This window comes from Cebus imitator, unplaced genomic scaffold (assembly GCF_001604975.1).
Source record: "Cebus imitator isolate Cc_AM_T3 unplaced genomic scaffold, Cebus_imitator-1.0 Scaffold27, whole genome shotgun sequence".
In the NCBI taxonomy this organism is placed as follows: Eukaryota; Metazoa; Chordata; class Mammalia; order Primates; family Cebidae; genus Cebus; species Cebus imitator.
In genome coordinates, this window is record NW_016107342.1 from 3,269,640 (window position 1) to 3,291,714 (window position 22,075).

Sequence of the window (22,075 nt, forward strand, 5' to 3'; positions counted from 1 at the left end):
GTTTCACCATGTTGACCAGGATGGTCTCGATCTCTTGACCTCGTGATCCACCCGCCTCGGCCTCCCAAAGTGCTGGGATTACAGGCTTGAGCCACCGCGCCCGGCCTAGTCTTTGTATTTCTTTACCACTAGTAAAATTGGCTGAAGAGTTTTGCAGTCTGAAAAAGGACAGAATTAAAAACAACAGCATATTAAATTGAGTCAAAATGTTTAAAATGTTTGTTCCTGTTTAATTTTCTGGTATTATGAATTTAAAGGACAAAATTATACATGATCATTGTTAACTTCATAACTTAGTCACTTGATGTATGTTATGATTTTTAGTCTCTAAAATATGTGAAAATAATTAAAACATGTTTTTAAAAAAATCCTTTGGCAGAAAAATCTCTGGTAAATGAACAATTATTCTTAAATCTTTTTATAGAAGAAACATCTGGTTATGAATATAGAATACAGTATTGTGCTCTTCATTGTATCAGTGTTCACATTGGGAAATACACAGTATGCTTTATCTTGAAATGTCTTAAATGAACAATCTTCATATCTGATGGGCAAATGGTTACATAGTTTATACACTGTGGCTTAAGTTTGTTTTAGTTAACTAATCATAGTTTTCTAGATGTCTTTAAGATTTGGGGATAACTCCAGATTTCACAGTCTGTCAACTTAGGTACTAGTTTCAAGAAAACGTAATATTTTAATATTATTAAATATTGCTTTTGACCTTGCTTTTACTCACATGATAGTAATATGTAGTAGTAATGCTGAATAGTAGTCTTTTTCTAGCATGAGCTTAATATCTGTGTATTATGCATAGCATTGTATATCGGTTCTATATTGTTAAAAATTGTTCAAATTGGCTTAAAGTGGATTAAGTTTCTGTATTTGTAAGTATTTTTGTATTTACAGATATCTGCCAGCAGATGGGTCCAATGATAGATGAAAAACTTGAAGAAATTGATAGGTGAGATTTTTTGTGCAAGGAATAAAAAGTATAGTTTTGGGGGGTTCACTTGTTTTTTGCAAACAGTAAAGTAGGGAAAGTTTTTGTGGAACTGTACAATTCATAGAAATTGTTTTCCAGTTTCCCAAACTCTTACAAACTTATAGCAAGTTGGTGCTTTTTATTTTTTGTTTTTCTAAAAAACAAGCTCTGGTAAGTGTTTTTAAAGACAAATTTTGCATGGCTTTCTTTTCACCAGTCTGTTCCAACATGCTTCCAGTGATGTTAGAACTGCCTGGATCAGTGATGGCTAGTATGCATACTCTCAGTATTTTCTGCATGCTGTGCCCATCGTTGCCACTGTAGTGATGGACAGCAGTTTTGGCCATCATCATATAGTACTCTATTTCAGATTTCCTTAAAGCTGGACAGTCTTAGTGAGGATGCCCAATTTTGCTTTGTCTTATCTGATCATCTTCAGAGTGTGCTTTTACGCTAGCACACACTTTCTACTTTTCATAACAAGTTGGAGCCTAGAGTTGATCAGCTCCACTGACTTTTTCATCTTCTTTGCGGCCATTTGCCTTAGGTCCAGGATGACCCCCAACTAAGAGCAGCTGCCAAGATGGCCGGGAGCCTGGTGCTTTTTATTGAGATAACTGTCTTTTTATTTTTCCTATGGCAAAACAGTATATTTAGAATCATGGACTCTTGCTCTTAGTGCGTCAACCTTTATTTCTAACTTGGGCTGGAATTAAAGGGATAATGAGTAGTAAAGAATAAAATGAATAGATGAGAAAATCAGAACAGGAATCCTAAGCAAGAATTCTTTTTTTTTTTTTTTTGAAACGGAGTAGCCCTCTGTTGCCCAGGCTGGAGTGCAGTGGCGCAATCTTCGTGGCTCACTGCAACCTCCATCTCTCGGGTTCAAGAAATTCTCTTGCCTCAGCCTCCTGAATAGTTAGGATTACGGGGGTGCACCACCATTCCTGGCTAATTTTTGTGTTTTTAGTAGGACAAGGTTTCACTGTGTTGGCCAGGCTGGTCTCGAACTCCTGACCTCATAATCCACCCACCTTGGCCTCCTAAAGTGCTGGGATTACAGGCGTGAACCACTGTGCCTAGCCAAGACTTGAATTCTAATGTAATAAGAAGTGGTACTTATAAAAATTTCAAATGAAAATTCTCTAGTGTTTGTGAAGCTAAATCACACCTTCTGTTCTCATTTCTGGTCCTTGTATTTCTTTGTTTCTATTACCCTTTTAATTTTATCTTACATAGTTTTTCTTTTTTTTGAGACAGAGTCTCACTCTGTCACCCAGGCTGGAGTGCAGTGGCACGATCTTGGCTCACGGCAGCCTCCACCTCCCAGGTTTAAGCAATTCTCTGCCTTAGCCTCCCAAGTAGCTGGGATTACAGGCACCCGCCACCATGCCTGGCTAATTTTTATATTTTTAGTAGAGACAAGGTTTCCTTGGCCAGGCTGGTCTTGAACTCCTGACCTCATGATCCACCCGCCTCAGCCTCCCAAAGTGCTGAGATTACAGATATGAGCCACTTTGGCTGGCCTATTTTTCTTTTTTTAAAATTATTATTGTTTTTGAAAACAGGTTCTCTGTTGCTCAGGCCCTAGGGATCCTCCTGCCTCAGGCTCCCTAGTAACTACAGGTGTGTGCCACCACACTCAGGTTTTTTTTTAAGGACAGGGTCTTAGTAAGCTGCCCAGGCTGGTCTCAAACTCCTGGCCACAAGTGATCTTCCTGCCTCAGCCTCCCTAAGTGCTGGGATCATAGGCATTAGCCACCTTGTCTGGCCCTTATTTTTCTTTAAAAACAGGAGCAATACTGAAGGATAGACTATCAGGATTTTGAGCTTTTAACTTGGTCTGCTCCCTTATTTCTCACCTCTCTATCTGAAGTCAGAGGGAGAAGCCATAGTGAATGGAAAACAAGGGATAGGGCTTAGTATTCCATCATCATCCCTTTCTAGCCATATTTATTGAATTAATATATAAACAACACAAAAAGAAGGGATTAGATAGGACCAAAATAAGAAGGAGAATAGAAACTACTTCTCTTCTGCCTCTACCAGAGAAGTGCAGTAGCAGCAAGACTTTTCGTAGTCACCAAAGCTTGTCATCTTTGTTCCAGGGGGCATTTTAAAAATAAATTTATTGTGTTTTCTAAAGAAATGAAAAATCCCTGTGGCAGTTGACAGTTTTGCCATATTTTAGAGAAAGCATTAAGTATCTATTTACACATCTACTTTGTTTCAATGCAGGGATGTTAATGGTTAATGGATAAACAACTGAAAAAGATTGAAAAATATTATCATAGATGAGGCTAAGAGTACAATTATTAGGAACTTTTCTGGAGCTTAAAAATAGTTCTTTTTCTTTTTGAGATGGAGTCTCACTCTGTTGCCCAGCTGGAGTGCAGTGGCATGATCTTGGCTCACTGCCACCTCCGCCTCCCAGGTTCAAGTGATTCTCCTGCCTCAGCCTCCAGAGTAGCTGGGACTAGAGGCAAGGTACCACCATACCTGACTAATTTTTGTATTTTTAGTGGAGACGGGGTTTCATCATGCTGTCCAGGCTGGTCTCAAATTCCTGACCCTCATGATCCCCCTGCCTTGGCCTCCCAAAGTATTAGGATTACAGGAGTGAGCCACCATGCCCGGCCTTTTTTGTTTTTTATAGAGGGAGTCTCACTGTATCGCCCAGGCGAGAGTACAGTGGCATCATGTTGGCTCACTGAAACCTTGGTCCCTTGCCTCAGCCTCCTGAGTAGCTGGGATTGCAGGTACCCCATCACCGTGCCCAGCTAATCTTTATATTTTTAGTAGAGATGGAGTTTCACCATGTTGGCCAACCTGGTCTCGGACTCCTGACCTCAGGTGATCTGCCTGCCTCGACCTCTCAAAGTGCTAGGATTACAGGCACGAGCCACCACACCTGGCCAATAGTCCATATTCTTTAGCACAGCAATTTCAAGCCCATACTAAATACATAGGGATAGATGCAAAGATTTAGCTTTTAAGATACTCAGTAACCGTTATTTATGACATCAAAATTGGAAATAACAATGTCTTTCATTATGAGATTGGTTTACCAGTCATCCCTTGATGTTTATGGGGGATTGGTTCCAGGACCTCCCAAGGATACCAAAATCCACAGATCCTTGTCTCTGAAATGAAATGGTATAGTATTTGCATATAACATTTGCACATCCTCTTATATACTTTAAATGATCTCTAGGTTACTTATAATACCTAACACATTGTAAAGGCTATGTAAATACTTGTTATGCTGTATGGTCTAGATAATAATGACATGTACATGTTTAGTTCAGACATATTTTTTTTTTTTTTTGTATTTTCAATTTGAAGTTGGTTGAGTGCGCTGGTGCAGAACACATGGACATGGAGGGCTGAGTGTATGTCCACACATTCTACAATGAAAATCGTCCTTGATAATTGTCCCTTGATATGAACAGATACCATAATATATAATGAAAAAGTCAGGAGTTGTGACAGTTTAATCTTATTTTTTGTTGGTAAAAAGAATTTTGTTAAAGGAAAAGATCTAGAAGAATTAGAAGTCAGAGTGAGGCTGCCAGTATTGGGGCTCACACCTATAATCCTAGCATTTCAGAAGGCCGAAGTGGGAGGATCATCTGAGCCCAGGAATTTGAGACCAGCTTGGGCAATGTAGTGAGACACTATTTCTACAAAAAGAATTTTTAAGCAATTAGCCAGGCTTGGTGGTGTGCACCCATAGTCCCAGCTCCTCAGGAGGCTGAGGTGGGAAGAAAGCTTGAGCCTGGGAGGTCAAGGAGGCTTTGGTGAGCCACGGTTGCACCACTGCACTCCAGCCTGGGTGACACAATGAGATCCTGTCCCAAAAGAAAAAAAAAAATCAAAGTGACCGTTCTGATATTAATTTTTTTGAGTGAGAATTCAACCATTAACCAGTTTTCTTACCAGTTTCAGTTTTTGAATAGGCCAACTGGCACTTTTTCTTGTTCCATGGCCACAGCTGCAGATGCAGCTTCTCTTCTGGGAAATGTTTCCTGTTCTTCAGCAAATTCTTATTGACTATTATTTACCCTTGTGAAGTATTCAGAGATGAATAAAATATTTTTTCTCTTGAATGGATCATCATGTTTATTATTCCTACTAGGAAAAACAACTCTACTGTTATAAAGTTAAATTGTACATTTCATTTCTATCTTTCATTGTACAGAATGAAAATTTTTTAGCATTTTATCACCCTAAGAAATTATATTGAGTAAACATGTAAATTAACTCCCAATAAGTTTAGGTAGATTTGTTGAAGGGAGATTCATAGTCTGACCTTAGCTATGCTCCAGACTGTTTTATTTCCTCCTGTCCTCCAAAGATAATTTTCTACCACCCTGATCAAGTTGCTCTTTTGCCCTGTTACTCTGGGATTGTGTCTCAAATCTTTAAGAGAATTTCAAACACAGTGATCATGTCTTGCTACTGCATTTTCCTGGTGTTTCATCAGCATACTAGGTTTTGTGGATCAGATTCCTACAGTTAAATTTTAGTTACACATTTGTTAGCATGGCATTAATTTCTGTAGCTTTCTGGGTGGTTTGTAACTGTTATTTTTGATCATAGAGTTTGACCTGCTTAATGCAGTCATTCCTACCATAGAGGGAACAAACTTTTTGTTCTTGTTGTTCAGACATAACAGATTATAATAGAAGAAAGGTGACAAATCTTGATAGTACTCAGTCCAGGCCGTTTACCTGGTAGTCCTCTGTCTGTTTGTGTGCCTCTGCTTGTTGCCTGTGTTTCTATAGAAAAAACCACATTCAATAAAAAGGCTTGTGTTTCAGGCCAGATAAAAGTGGTTGCTTAACTTTTATAAATTTCTCAGTTGCAAAGAGAGTTCTTTATTACTTCCAGGGGAACAGACAAAATTGTGTCAAGTAGGAAGTTTGCTCTGAAGTTTCTTGGCCAGATTTGAAGATGCTTTATTTGGATTTGTGGTTATTACACAATAAAGTATTGGGTTTTACTTTCTCAAAATAAAACAACCAACAAATGAGCATTAGACACTAGTCTTACACATTGTTTTTACCTGGATTTTCGAGGATAATTATTTAAGTAGGTTTTTTTCCAGTTGATTCTTTCATGGATGTAAACAAATGAAAATGTGTGTGATTTTTTTTTTTTTTTTAAACAAGTGTTTTAAAATTTCTATCATATTATACTTCATAGAGGTTCTGGACCTTGCCTGGGTACTTTTATTTATTGAGATTTGTAATCGAGGCCGAGATTCTTACATAATTTGAGAATTTTATTTTTAATAGTTGAATTCTCAACAAAAGGCTGGAATGTGTGAAAGTAAATTCTTTCAGCACCAAAATTATGAATTGATTGCATTTTATGAGGCATGGAAAGTACTTTTCCCTAATACTATAAAGTCATATTGTCACTGGTAGAGGGGTATGACTGCGAGTTGTCTAGGTTCTTGGCATTTTGGACAAATAATTGAACAAAATGCCCAGCAAACCAGAGGAGGAATGAAGCAAAAAAAGAATGAAAGCAGGGATTTATTGAAAATTAAAGTACACTTCACAGCATGGGAGCGGGCCTTAGCAGTGGCTCAAGGGCCTGGATACAGAACCTTGTTGGGTCCAAGTACCCTCTAGAAGTTTACCCTTGACCACTTCAAACTCACCTCATGTAAATGAAGGGGTAGCTCCCAATCAGTCAGATAGGTTGCAGAAAGTAGCCAACCAGAGGCTGAAATGAATTTACAAAGGTCACACTGCTTTACAGACATCTGATTGGTTGCAAAAAGCTTTTTGCAACCAATCAGAGGCTAGGATGAAGTTACAAAGTTATAATTCTATGCAAATGAAGACTCCACCCACAGTCAATCTGATTGGTTATAGATAGCAATCATTCACAGGCTGGAGCAGCCTTTCAGTGACTTGTTTGTGGACAGCCCTATTCAGAGGCTGAAGTTACAAAGTTGCAAACGAGGACTGGACCTGCTATCAGTCTGATTTTTTTTCTGACAGCCAGTTTACCATTGTGGGGCAGGGGTTTGCAAGGGGAATATCTTGTTTCTTTTCTTACTTAGGTGTGGAAAGTTTGGGTTGGTTTTCCTAATTTAGTTATAGGAAGTCAGCATGAAACAGCCTTAGGTTTCCTGCCTCTAGACCCTATTCTCCTGCCTCAGTATCAGCCTAGCTATTATAAGGATTAAGCAGTTCTTCCTCTCAGTTTCCCTTTGTGAATATGCTTTCATTAAATATTAAGAGAGCCTTTTAATATATGAATAGAAATTGTGCTAAATTAAAAAACAAATTTGTGTTACTAAATACATCCTAAAAACTAGAAGAATATTATAATAACTTTCTCCTACATCAGGAAGCATTCAGAATTGTCTGAATTGAATGTAAAAGTCTTGGAAGCTCTGGAACTATATAACAAATTGGTGAATGAAGCACCAGTATACTCAGTCTATTCAAAGCTCCACCCTCCAGCACATTACCCACCTGCATCATCTGTGGTTCCAATGCAGGTAAGCATGTTTTTCGAGAACATTTTCTAAATTATAAACAAGTTTTAAAGTAAAAGAAAATGTTTTACAGCATAGTATTAAGATTTCTATTGTCTGTGAATAGAATTATAAAACTTATCTTTGTTTTAGTAAATATTGGTTAAACAATTAACATTCACCAAAACAAATTAGGCAGATACTCATATTTCACATTTTAGTTCAATTTTAACATAGGTGAAAAGACCATTAAATATGTGAGGGTAGTTCCGGTTCTTCATATGGTTTTGTAATTACAAAACATAAATCTTTTATGTAAGTATAAATCCTTTTTGTAAATGTGGAATATATATATCTTTTTTTTGAGACGGAGTCTCTGTCACCCAGGCTGGAGTGCAGTGGTGTGATCTCGGCTCACTACAACCTCTGCCTCCTGGGATCAAGTGATTCTCCTGCCTCAGCCTCCTGAGTAGCTGGCTCCACAGGTGCATGCCACCACACCCGGCTAATTTTTTATTTTTAGTAGAGACAGAGTTTCACCATAATTCCTGACCTCAGGTGATCCACCTGCCTTGGCCTCCCAAAGTGCTGGGTTTACAGTCATGAGCCACCATGCCTGGGGAGTATAAATCTTTTGATTTGGGACAGTACCTGACATAGCAGAATTCCCCCAGGTGAGGTACTAATGCTGTTCCTAATGTTTGACAGGATTTAACATTTCATGTAAAATGTCCATAAAGATTTGACTTACATGATTATTAACAGGCACAATGAACTTCTTGATGAGTATGCTTTATACTTCCTTTTCTTAGCTACATGACTTAAATGGTTAAAAATTTATGCATAGCAAAGGTATACAGATCTAGGAGGTACAGACTCCATAAGCCAGCCATGAACAGCATCTTTTTCCAGTACTTATCACCTTTTTTGTGTGCTTGACATATGAAGTGAATACTTACATTTGTCAGTATCCCCATTCAGAAGTGTTTTTGAAATTTCAGCCAATTAGCCAATTGAATTCAGAATGAGCTTAGATGAGCAAAATTCATGTTAATTTATGAAAACTGGTATATAAAGGTGCATGTGAAGGAGACACCCAAGGAGAAAGGGTAGAAGGTGGGTGCATAATTTAGATGACTTGACACAACATAATTGTTAAGTAAAAAAAGAATAGTCACCATGGTAACTGTCACGTCAGACAAGATACATTTATCAAATATGCCATGCCTTGATCTTTTTGAAAATTAGGAGGGTAGGAAAGATTTCTGGCGCAAAAGACATTTGGGGTTTATTCAGTATTGCTTCTATTTTCAGAGTTGTTTGCTGCTGCTGTGAAAGTGGAACAAAACAGCAATGTCTGCACCATTGTATGATAAAACTATGTTTGCTTTTTTGTGTGTTTGTAAAGGGTTATTTGCCATTATGTGTCAGGTTTTGGTGTTTAGGCGCATTCTATTTACAGACTGCGTTTTGCCAAGCACAACTCATTTCTCTAAAAAGTTAACTTTATTTCTGTTTGACTCCTCACATAACCTGTATCTAAACTATTCACTTATAGGAGCATTTGAAATATTCAAAAGTTTTTCTTCTAATTTGACAAAAATATATCTCTACTAGAAGCAGTTGGGATAACACATTAGTTATATCTGTGTAGGCTACTCAGGAAACCTAAACTGCAGAAGTTCATTTTCACAGTCCTAGCCTATTGTCGTTAAATGTGTGCTAAGGAGGTAATGTGATTGTACTTAATATAGTTTATTTGGCATTTCTAGCATCCTAAATTTTCATATGAATGGTCTTTGCTTTAAAAATAGCTTAATTTAAAACTGGATTGATGATCATTGTGATATGATATGATATTAAATGGATGCATTATTTTGAGGCTATATATGGTAGACAGGTGGTGGACCCTGTACTTAAGGAGCTGTTGTCCTGAAAATAAGTAGGGCACATAAAAATGTCCAAAGAGACCTAGACCATTTTTGCTATTTCCTGAAGATACATGTCTTTTACCCACAACTCTTCTTTTCTTTTGTCCTGTTTGTCTTAAAGGCAGGAAATAAACGTTGCCTCGGAAGGCCTGGCGCCCTTATACCATTTCCTTTTCAGCTTTTTCTCTTAAGTTTTATTCTTAGGAAGGAGTTGGATGAGTCACCCTGAGATGAGGATAAAGAAAGTTATCATTCTCATAGTGACTTGAAGTAATGGTGGGCTTCCCTTCAAGGGAGTGTGTAGTTTTCTGTGGCTCTACAGCAAGACATGTTTACTGAGTAATAGGCAACCTGGATAGATTGTAATCCACTACTTAAAAGTACACCACCTGTCTTTCATCCAGCTTGCTGTAAAAATAAAAGAACAGTCAAACAAATCAAATTTCCATAGATTTGGCACTGTGATTTGACAGCTCTCCACTTTTAGTTCTAAGATGGATAGATTGGTAGAATCAGATTGCTTCTCAAAGAACTATATTTTCTTTCCTATAAGTCTTTTAACACTTTATTTATTTATTTTTATGTATTATTATTATTATTTTTTAACATTTTAAATATTAGGCACATGTTTGGGAGATCAGTGAATCAACTTTTTCTTTTTGATTACTAGACATATCCAGTTCAATCACATGGTGGGAACTATATGGGTCAGAGCGTTCACCAAGTAACGGTTGCCCAAAGCTATAGCCTAGGACCAGATCAAATTGGTCCACTGAGATCTCTGCCTCCAAATGTGAATTCCTCAGTGACAACACATTCTGCTCAAACTTCCTATTTAAGGTAAGTTTTGGGAACTGTGTTAAACTTTTGTAATTTTATGTGTTAATTTTCCTAGATTTTCAGAATGAGAATATATAGACCCTTATTAAGATGAAGTTACAGAACTGTTTATTCATAATCTTGTGAAGTGGAATGGTGGGACCTTAGCTTTGCTACCCATACTGAGATGGTCGCCCTTACTTAAGCTTGTAGTCCGCATCCCTGGGACAAAATAAAGCTAATTGTTCTTTATGAGACTAAGCCCATGATGTGCTTAGCACTGTGGTATAATCAGCCTGTAAAGTAGTCCCAGACTTAATTATCTGCATGCACTCCTAAAAATTAGAAAACTTGTTACTTTGACCCTTAAAAAGAAGGGTGTTTGAACTATAAAATTTGTAGTTAAGTTTTTTTTTTTTTTTCCAAGACAGAGTCTTGGCCGGGCACGGTGACTCACACCTGTAATCCCACCAGCACTTTGGGAGACCAAGGCAGGCAGATCACAAGGTCAGGAGTTCCAGACCAGCCTGACCAACATGGTGAAAACCCATCTCTACTAAAAATACAAAAGTTAGTTGGGCGTGGTGGCTTGCGCCTGTAATCCCAGCTACTCGGGAGGCTGAAGCAGGAGAATCGCTTGAACCCAGGAAACAGAGGTTGCAGTGAGCTCAGATCGTTCCATTGCACTCCAGCCTGGTGACAGAGCAATTCCGTCTCAAAGAAAAAAAGACGGATCTGACATGGTCACCCAGGCTGGAGTGCAGTGGCGTGATCTCAGCTCACTACAGCCTTGACCTCCAGGTCTCAAGTGATTCACCCACCTCAGCCTCTCGAGTAGCAGGGACTACAGGTGAGTACCAGCATGCTTGGCTAATTTTTGTATATATATATATATTTTTTTTGTCAAGATGGGGTTTCACCATGTTGCCCAGGCTGGTCTCAAACTCCTCAGCCCAAGGGATCTGCCTGCTGTGGCCTCCCAAAGTGATAGGATTGCAGACGTGCACCAGTGCACCCAGTCCTGTAGTTCTGTTTTTTAATAAAAACACTTCTACTCTGAAAGTTATATTTAAAGCTTCCTTTCTATTCACTTTGCTTAACCATACAAAATGTTCATTCAATATAATCATATGTAGATGATCTGTAAGGTCTCTTCCCACCCTCAAATTCCATGAGTATGAATTTTAAATAGTATATGAAAATTAAATAAATCTCATATTAGTGTTCAGTTAGAATAAAATACAAAATTTTGCCATCCTTGGTGACACTAGTAATTATGGAGAAAAAACTGGTGTAGTGTTGAAACTAATTCTCTTTTATTGTAAGCGGTGTATTTGGTGGAATTTAAAATTACATAATTTTAATTAAAACTGTTTTTAAATAGATGGGGTTTTATCACCCAGGCTGGAGTATGTGGTGTGATCATAGCTCACTGCAGCCTCCAACTCCCAGGCTTAAGGGATCTTCTAAAACCTCTGCCTCCTGAGGAGCTGACACCACAGGTGCATACTATGCCCAGCTAAAGTTTTTAATTTTTTGTAGAGATGAGTATTGCTATGTTGCCTGGGCTGGTCTCAAACCAGCCTGGCTTTAAGCAGACCTCTTATGTTGGCCGCCCAAAATGCTGGGATTAGAGGCGTGAGCCTCCAAGCTCAGCCCTAAAATTACATATATTTCAAGAGAAATGTATGCCATAATAGTTATAGGAACAGACAGAAGTCCTGCAATTTGGTATGATTTTTCAGCATAGTTTGTGAAGTGTCAGTAGATAAACTATAGTTTTGGACTATCCTGAGGGTAGATTTTGGGTCCTATACAGACTGTACTGTTTTTCCTTTGAAAGTAAAAAGTGATTACTGAAGGAAAGCTTGAAGGATATTTGCAGAGAAGAGGTGGACTTCTTTGCGCTTGATTTGCAGATGGGGAAAGGAGAATGTAGGCTGAAGGTGGCATCTTGAGCCAGGGCTTCATTCTCATTGCAACTGGCCGAGGGTACTTCCATCAGAAACAGTTTGCATCGCCTCAGATGGTTTCTAAATGTTTTTAATTAGAGATTCTGGAGAAGGCAAGTTAAATCGGCCTTAGAATCTTACATGTTATTTCTTTTCAAGTAACCTGTCTCTTCTTACCAAATATAAAACTACATTAACAAGCCCAGCGTGGTGGCTCACACCTGTAATTTCAACACTTTGGAAGGCCAAGGCCAGAGGATCACTTGAGCCCAGGAGTTTGAGACCATCCTGGGCAACATAGCAAGACCCAGTCTCTACAAAAAAGAAATTTTTTTTAATTAGTCAGGAGTGGTGGTACACCTCTAGTCGCGGCTACTGAGGAGACTGAGGCAGGAGGACTGTTTAAGCCTAGGAGTTCGAGAATGCAGTGAGCTATGATCTGCACCCCAGCCTGGGCAACAGAGCAAGATCCCATCTCAAAAAAAAAGAAAATTTGATTAACAGTATTCAGTGGCTGGAGTGATTAAATTGTAATCAGAACAGCAGAGCTACATAAACTTAAAAAGAAGATGGAAAAGGCATTTTTGTCATGATGGTTGATCTCTAACTGTAACCTAGATATTGCCAAGTAAATATGATTTTCTTTATAAAATTTTGTTTGTAGCACTGGACAAGACACTGTTTCCAATCCTACTTATATGAACCAGAAATCTAACCTACAATCAGCTACTGGTACAACTGCTTACACACAGCAAATGGGGATGTCTGTGGATATGCCATCTTACCAGAACACTGCTTCCAATTTGCCTCAACTGGCAGGCTTTCCGGTGACAGTTCCAGCTCATCCAGTTGCACAGCAGCACACAAATTACCATCAGCAGCCTCTCCTTTAGAAACAAAGCAGCCATTTTCTTGAAAGCCTTCATAGGTGTATTATTCAATCCTTGTGATTCCAACCTGAAAACATTGAAACTTTTTTCCTCTCAATTCAAAAGGACTATGAATGAATAAAGCACAAAAACCTCTCATACTCTATAAGGCCATAAAACGTCTTTTTTTTTTTTCAGTCCAGTTTGTTTGAAGTCAATCTTTTGATTAGAGACAGCTTAAAGATGCTTTCAGTTAGTTTTGTCTTACTTTCCGATTTATCTACATAAATCTAGATACCCGTTAGGTAGCCTTATGACACTAAACAGTATGAAGTAGGAGTGTTAAAATATTATTTTAAAGAAACCACTGTTTTCCCCTAAAATGTCATAAGAGCACTGAAGAACTTGAAATATTTTTTTCAGAGTGTCTCACTAACTTTTTTGTTTGTAAGCATTTAGCTTGCCAGCATATTTCCTTTTGGCTCCTTAAATTGCAGTTGTGTTTGCAGTATTGTCGCTTTTGCTCTCACTGATATGTTGAGTAGTAATTAGCATATAAGCAAGAGCAATTTGGAAGGAACAAAAATGTTTTCTGTGATTAACAGTGAAGACCTTATAAATGCAGATGTGTGATAAAGCATCTAGTCAGTTCCCCCAGCCAGTCAGGCCAACTGTGCAGGAATTTGTCCCACAAAACATTTCCATTCCCTAAGGAAAAACATTTCCTTTTCTCCATGTATCTCTGGTATTTAGAATTGCCACTAGTACCCTTTTCAAGTGACTTTGGCTATTCTCTAATGAAGATAGGTCCATTTGTTTTTCTCCCTGCAATATGGTATGCAGAGATGCTGCATATCCTTTTTATGGGATCATGTGAATTTGAGCCATGAGACATTCCTAATAATTTGTTGTGAGATATACCAAGCATGGATGATAAGTGTGTTTTTAGTGATGTGTGTTTTTTTTTTTTTTTTAAGTAATTCAAGTACTGTTGCTAAGCTGTCAGCATACCAAGCTGTTGAAAAAATCGACCATTTCTTTGTGAAGTAATTCTGCGCCTGTGGAATAATAGCAGGTGATGACTTCATAGAAGATGACAGGTTGATAGGGAGGCTATTGAAGCAGTTTTTCTGAAGCCCGTATTTTGAGTTCGTTTATAGTGCTAATAGGTTCTATGTAACTGTGGGAGTTTGGTAGTAAGCCAATAGGGATTATTTTCTCTCCTAAAAATTTGCACACTACTTCATCGTCTACCAATTTTTTACATAATGCAAAATAGAAATTGCAAATACATATGCATATGGAAACATATTTAGACTGGGAAAAACAATGGACATTAGTTTTTAAAAAGTTACTTGCATAGAAGCAAGATTTCTATATTTGTTTTTTTAAAGCAGTCAGTCTTACTACTAAATCCATTTCAAGATAGTTCTCTGAGAATTTTGTTATTTATCTACAGAGATTTGATTATAAATATGTTCCTTTTTCAAAGAAACTTTATCCTTGAACAGAGTAGTCTATATGGTACTGGATCTACATTTAAATGGAAAAATTAGCAGTATTTGAAAGCTCAGTTTATGTCTTACTTCAGATACAAAAAACTGAACAGAAAGTTTTAACCTTTAATAGCTCCTGTCCTGTTTTTCATTCAGTATTTTCCTATATGTTAATTCAGTTATAAACTTCTGAATGGCACCTTTTTGGAAACAAATTTGTTCTTTACAAAATAATAATTTTTAAAAACCATTAAAAAATCCAGAGCTGCTCTTGGTAATAGTCAACATTTGCATATATATGGAATTTCTTATATTTTTTCTCCCAAACTGTATTTAATAAACTTATTTTAATGTTTGTGTATTTCATGTATAATTGTGATCTCAGATATAAAAGCTTAATTCAGCATGTCTTTGAGCCAGTATAAATACTGCACACCCACTAAATTGGGATCAGCCATTATAAATAATATAGTTTTAGAATAATAAAACATCACACACACACATACACACACACACATATAGTGTATATTGACACATTGATAAAAGTTTATACATGAAGTTTTTTTTCTCTTAAACTAATAATTTTTTTCCCTATCTAATAAATTTTGTGTTGCAGGCTGTTGAAAGATAAAAATGATTTTAAATCTGTGTACTGATGATTCTTTCGGTGTTAAGAAACACAAGGTTATTTTCTTTCCTTTTTATGGGCTTACCGGTTCTATTTATATTAAGACCTGTTTATAATTGTTTTCTGCCAAAGGAATTGTCTACCGTCAGATTTCTACATTGGGTTCATACTTACTGTTTTATATCAGAAGTAAAAAATAGCACCTGCTTTTTCATATGAAATCTTGGTATATCATAAAGAATTCCTGAACATTTATAATAGAATAAATTTTATTAATGTAGAAAATATCTCAGAGTGTTAAAATATATGAAGTGTGGGATATATTCTTACAGTTTGTAAAATGTACAGTCAACCAATATTGTCTTCTAATTTGGTAATTTATAAAATTACTTAAACAGGTAATTATATTTATTAGGATTTGAAATTATTTGTAGATAAATTGTCATGCTATTTCGAATAATTGACACTTTGACTACATAATACATTTTACTGTATGATTTGAAGGTGGTTATAGTTTCATTTTTCAAAATTTAGAAAGTTGATTTTAAATGTTTTAGGTATATATAGCTTAGGGATTTTTTTTAAAAAAGGCTTTCTTAGTAAAAACCATAAATTTAAAAGCTATTTAAACCATAATTCAGCCAGTAAATTAAAGGGGAAGACTCAGTTTTAGGGATTAGATTTTTTTTTTTTGTTTGGTTTAGCTTTCTTTCAAAACTTAAAGGTTTATTTCTAAAAGTTTTCCCCAGAGTCCAGGTACAGTGGCTCATGCCTGTAATCCCAGCACTTTGGGAGGCTGAGGTGGGAGGATTGCTTGAGGCTAGGAGTTTGAGACCAGCCTGGCAACATGGCAAGACCCCATGTCTACAAAAATTTTAAAACTTAGCCAGGCATGGTCGTGCACCTGTAGTCCCAGCTACTCAGTAGGCTGAGGTGAGAGTGTTGCCTGAGGCTGCAGTGAGGCCTGATCATGCTACTGCACTCAAGCCTGGGTGACAGAGTAAGATCCTGTCTCAAAAAGAAACTTCTGGGTAGTTCACGAGACTTGCCGAAGGCTTCCTCTTTTATCTGGGCCACCAACATGCCATCCAGAATGAGGAAGACCCAGAAACTTCGGGGCCACGTGAGCCACGGCTACGGCCCCATTGACAAGCACCGGAAGCACCCCAGAGGCCGAGGTAATGCTGGTGGTATGCATCACCACAGGATCAACTTTGACAAATACCACCCAGGTTACTTTAGGAAAGTTGGCATGAGGTAACACTTAAAGAGGAACCAGATCTTCTGCCCACCTGTCATCCGTGACAGATTGTGGACCTTGATTAGTGAATGCTGCTAAAAACAAGACTGGGGCTGCTCCCATAACTGATGTGGTGTGATTGGGCTACTACAAAGTTCTGGGCAAGGGAAAGCTCCCAAAGTAACCTGTCATCGTGAAGGCCAAATTCTTCAGCCAAAGAGCTGAGGAGATTAAGGGTGTCGGGGGGAGCTGTGTCCTGGTGGTTTGAAACCACATAGAGGGAGGTTCATTAAATGTTAACTACTTCAAAACAAAACAAAACAAAAAACCTCCCCCAGGAGAAGAATTCTAATTTTATCAAGCTGAATTAAAATTTGTCTTTTTTTTTTAAAACTTACTGTGTCAAAAGAGGCATTATGTTGCTTGTGTGATAGTAAATAGTGTCCCTACAAATTTAATGTACCTGAAATGTCACAATGTGACCTTACAGTAGCCATCCCAATCCCCACCCTTATCTGTGGTGGATACATTTGCAAGATCCCCAGTGGATGCCTGAAACAGCGGATAGTACTGAACCTTATGTCTATATACTGTTTGTTTTCCTGTGCATACATACCCCTATGATAAAGTTTATGAATTTGGCACTTAAAAAATTAACAGCAGAACTAATAAGATGGAAGAGCTGTAACAATATACTCTAATAAAATAATTTAAAACAAGAATTGTTTATAATTTTTCATTTAATATTTTTGGACTGTGGTTTAAACCTGGGTAACTGAAATAACAGAAAGTGAAATTGTGGGCCGGGCATGGTGGCTCACGCCTGTAATCCCAGCACTTTGGGAGACCAGGGCGGGTGGATCACCTGAGCTTAGGAGTGCAAGACCAGCCTGGCCAACATGGCGAAACCCCGTCTCTACTAAAAATACAAAATTAGCTGGGTGTGGTGGCACATACCTGTGATCCCAACTACTTGGGAAGGTGAAGCAGGAGAATCGCTTGAACCTGGGAGGCGGAGGTCGTAGTGAGCCGAGATAGTACAATTGCACTTCAGTCTGGGCAACAAGAGCAAAACTCCATCTCGGAGGGGAAAAAAGTGAAATCATGGGAAAGGATAGACTACTGTATTTGGAAACAGGGTCTTTGCAGATGTCATTAGTTACAGATCTTGAGGTGAATTCATCCTGTATTTAGGGTGGGCTCTAAATCCAATGCCTAGCGTCCTCATAAGAAGAGGAGAAGACACACAAATGAAAAGAGGCCATGGCAGTGAAAGTTGAATTATGCTGCCAGAGGGAAAGGACTACTTGGGACCACCACAAGTTGGAATAGGCAAAGGATTCCTCCCTGGAGCCTTCAGAGGGAGCATGACCCTGCGAACACTTTGATTTCAGACTCCAGAAACGTGAGAGAACAAATTTCTGTTGTTTAATTATTACAGCAATCCTGGGGAACTCATAGATATGGGTAAAAGTATACAGTGAAATCTGAGTACTAAGCACTCGAGACTTTTATAAGGTTGCTTAAAATTGACGCAGGAATTCTGAGGAAAATGTCTAGTTTTGTGGCAGTCTTTTTATCTTTGCTAAACTATAATGACACTGTGTGGATAGATGAAACTAAGACCTGTTAATTCCATAATCCTATTTATTTTTAAATACCGCATCTACATTTCAATAATGGATTTCATTATGCCAAAGGTGTTTATAGTTAGCAAGGTTATAGCTGATTTGCATTTTTATCTACTATTCTGGTCATCTTGAGCAGTGGTTATTGAATGACAGGAGAGACGTTCAAAGGCAAACAAATAGAGGTGAAGAAAAACAAAAAAACTGGATGGATATTCCCCATCAAAAGCTATTCAGGAATGGAGATTTGGTTTTGTTCTTAAGTTTATACCATTTTATATCCTAATAGAGGCTTTCCAGTTGGCTGGGCATGGTGGCTCAAAGCTGTAATCCCAGTACTTTGGGTGGCCGAGATGGGAGCATTGCTTGAGGCCAGGAGTTCGAGGCCAGCCCGCTGAACATAGCGAGACTCCATCTCTTTTAAAAAAAATAATAAATAAAATTTTCCAGTACCTTTACATTAAGTCAGTGACATGCTGATTACATTTTGGTCTTGAAGCTGGCTACTTTTTTAAAAAAATTAGGTGAAATTCACATGAAATTAACCATTTTACGGTGAACAAGTCAGTGGCATTTTGCCATTAAAAGTAATGGCAAAAACTGCAATTACTATTGCACCAACCATAATGCATTCACAGTATTGGACAAATACTGCCTAAACGGGAGACGATGTTATCTTGTTAGGGTGTAGCTTTCATGGTGTCTAGAAACAGATATGTTAGGTATGAGGGTAGAGATGGTTCTTAACTGTCACATAGGTTTGTTCTCCAAGCAACTTCAGACATGTAGTGTATTGTGGAGAGTACATTGTCTAAATAGAAAAAAGAGAGACTCTGCACCCTAGCCAAAAATAATCTTTATCGTACTTCTGCCCTGGGAAACCCTCCCCAGAGTTTTTCATCTCCATGTTATTGGTCAGAACTGTGTGAAAGGACTGCACTTAGCGGCACATGCCTCTGGGAAGGTGAGAATTTTGCTTTCCATCCTGTATCTAGAGAAGGCAAAGGAGAATATGACTGGGGAAATGTAGAGTGAAACAGTCGATAGTATCTGCCAGAGACAGACCTGTTGAAATGTGTTTACAGCATGGTGTTACTATTTTGTGTGACTGGTAATTGAAGTTGAATTGGTCTGTTGCAATTCCATGACCAAATAAACTCAAGATTCTCTAATAAAAGCATACCATAGTTTTTTTAGTCTAGAAATAACATATTTACATCTGACCTCATATAACTGGGACTTTTTTTTTTTTAAAACACTTTGCTAGGAGACATAGAGAAAGCCCGGGAAATTAAGAGGGAGATAAAGCTTCAAACTGCCTCTGTCTCTTCTATTTCGAAACATAAAAAAATTAGCCTGGCGTGGTGGCTCGTGCCTGTAATCCCAGCACTTTGGGAGGCTGAGGTGGGCAGATCACAAGGTCAGGAGATTGAGAACATCCTGGATACTATGGTGAAACCCCATCTCTACTAAAAATACAAAAAAATTAGCTGGGCATGGTGGTGCATGCCTGTAATCCCACTTGGGAGGCTGGGGCAGGAGAATAGCTTGAACCCAGGAGGTGGAGGTTGCAGTGAGCTGAGATCGCACCACTGCACTCCAGCCTGGGTGACAGAGCAAGACTCCATCTCAAAAAAAAAAAAAAAAAAAGTTAAAGATTTATTAGCATTCATTAATTTATTCAATAACATTGTACACTGGGGATGCTAAGAATTTGCATTTCCGAGCCAAAGTTCTATTTGTGGTTTCACCATGCACTAACTAGTTGCAAAACATCAGACATTGCTCTTTGATTTTAAAACTACTTTCATATACATTATCTTTGAATTCTCATAGTTCCTGTTAGGTAGAAAAGTAGGTGAAGAGGTTAAATAGCTTTCACAAGGTCATATGCAGTGATAAAGCGGGAATTACAACCTAGGCTCTATTTGATGCTAAGAATGTGTCCTCACTATACTAATGAGACTGTTATCTAGAAAAAATTTCTTTATTAAGGTTGTCAGAATCTTTCAGCTCCCTTTCTCACAACTCACTGAGATGGATAGGGCTGCAAAGGGCTCAGTAGTTATAAAATGCCTTCAGATGGGAGAATGCTAATGCAAGGAAGAGCCTTAGAGTGAGTGGATGGATCTATTTAATGTGTACTTTGTAGTACAGTTAGCTTTGTCAGAGATGGCTGACGAGACCAGAGCTTGATGCAAACAAACCGGCTCTTTCTGAGAATCCGTGTGGTTCTGTCACACAGAATGGGTCAAACATCTGGCAAATGGGCGCTCAAGGTTTCAGAGTACTGTTTTCTGAACAGAAAAGAGCTAAATTCAAGGAATTGCTGTGAGGAAAAAGCAGGTGACTACCTGAGGCTAATTTAGTTGTGAGGAGAGTAGTTCTGAGTTGAAGCCCACACATATAGCCTGGTTTCTTCAAGAACCAAGATTGCTGAGAAAACAAATCTCGCCTTCGCTAGGGTTCTGTTCTATTGTGGACGATGGCTAAGCTCTAGAATCACATGTTAGGGTCTTTATGAGCTCTCCCTGGCAGCTTTTCTAAACTCTTCTTCCACTCTGACATACACTCTAGACTTTAGCCACCAAACCCAAAATTCCTCAGGTGACAATCTGACTTTTTTTGGTACCTATTTGGCCCTGTTATTTTTTTCTGTCCAGAATACTTTTGTCCACCTAATAAATTATCCTTTCAAGTGTCAGCCCAAATTTCACTGGTCCCCAAACCATGCTGTGATTCTGAAGTAGCTTGTAACCGTGTTACAGTGGATGCCCTGTCACATTGGAATATAGTTTGGCTTCTCAACATGCATTTCTAAACCATCTCCTTACTTAGATTCCTCTTAAGGAAGTCAGTAGGTACGGTAATACTTGCCTTCCCAGACTCTTGTGCCAAGGGTGGCCACATAACATGGTTATGGCCAATGAGATTTAGCTGAGAGTTCCTGGGGAGAACATCCTAGGAGGAAAGAAAACACTTTTTTTTTTTTTTTTTTTTTGAGACAGAGTCTTGCACTGTCACCTGCGCTGGAGTGCAATGGCACTATCTCAGCTCACTGCAACCTCTGCCTCCCTGGTTCATGTGATTCTCCTGCCTCAGCCTCCTGAGTAGCTGGGATTACAGGTGCACAGCACCACAACTGGCTAATTTTTTGTATTTTTAGTAGAGACAGGGTTTCACTCTGTTGGCCAGACTGGTCTCGAACTCCTGGCCTTGTGATCCGCCCACCTTGGCCTCCCAAAGTGAAAAAACTTTAAAGAAAAGCTCTTTCTACTTCTGCATTAGAAAGCATATGTAATGTCAGGAGATATAGCAATCATGTGACCACGAAAAAGCAAGTTATGATGGCTCAGAAACACTGAAGATGCCTGGCTCCTGGATGACATCTTCAAGTGGCTGTTCCAGTTCTGGACTGTTCTTCTGAATTTCTTCATATGTGACAAGAAAAAAGCTTCTATCTGTTACCCTTAGTGGTCTAAACTACGGTTGGTACAGTTTTGCTATTCGTGTCTGAAAGCATTTCTACCCTCACTACGGCTATAAAAGCCTTCAGACTTTTACTAATTGTAGTTCCTGGGCCTAGCACGGGCACATAAAATATTTGTAGAATAAAGAATGAAAATTGATTTAGCACCTGACAATGCCTGGTATTTAATAAATTTCCTTTTTCTTTGACTTTATCCTTGTGCTTGTCATCATTCTATTTTAACATTTCTGAAATCGAGATTTGACTGGGCATGGTAGTTCACACCTAAAATCCCAGCCTTTGGGAGGCCGACGCTGGCAGATCACTTGAGGTCAGGGGTTCAAGACCAGCCTGGCCAACATGGCAAAACCCCATCTCTACTAAAAATACAAAAATTAGCTGGGTGTTGTGGCAGGCGCCCATAATCCTAGCTACTCAGGAGGTTGAGGCAGGAAAATCGCTTGAACCCAGGAGGTGGAGGTTGCAGAAAGCTGAGATCATGCCACTGCACTCCAACCTGGCCAAAAAGAGCGAAACTCCCTCTCAAAAAAAAAAAAAA

General features: G+C 38.5%; 1 protein-coding gene and 2 pseudogenes across 2 annotated transcripts in view; 2 read left to right on the plus strand and 1 right to left on the minus strand.

Moving 5' to 3' along the window:
• STAM2 (signal transducing adaptor molecule 2) overlaps window positions 1-14,912 on the plus strand; it is a 54,626-nt gene extending 39,714 nt beyond the window's left edge. The window contains exons 11-14 of the mRNA XM_017523203.2: window positions 910-964; window positions 7,355-7,508; window positions 10,086-10,255; window positions 12,851-14,912. Of these exons, the coding sequence (XP_017378692.1) occupies window positions 910-964; window positions 7,355-7,508; window positions 10,086-10,255; window positions 12,851-13,079 (608 nt within the window). The 3' untranslated portion in view covers window positions 13,080-14,912. The remainder of the gene's footprint in view (window positions 1-909; window positions 965-7,354; window positions 7,509-10,085; window positions 10,256-12,850) is intronic.
• Window positions 976-1,809, minus strand: LOC108300435 (annotated as a pseudogene).
• A 1,045-nt stretch (window positions 14,913-15,957) lies between the features above and the next one.
• On the plus strand, window positions 15,958-17,137 carry LOC108300434 (annotated as a pseudogene). The gene has a single exon (XR_001823412.2). The product of XR_001823412.2 is annotated as a 60S ribosomal protein L27a-like (transcript).
• The last annotated feature ends 4,938 nt before the right edge of the window (window positions 17,138-22,075 follow it).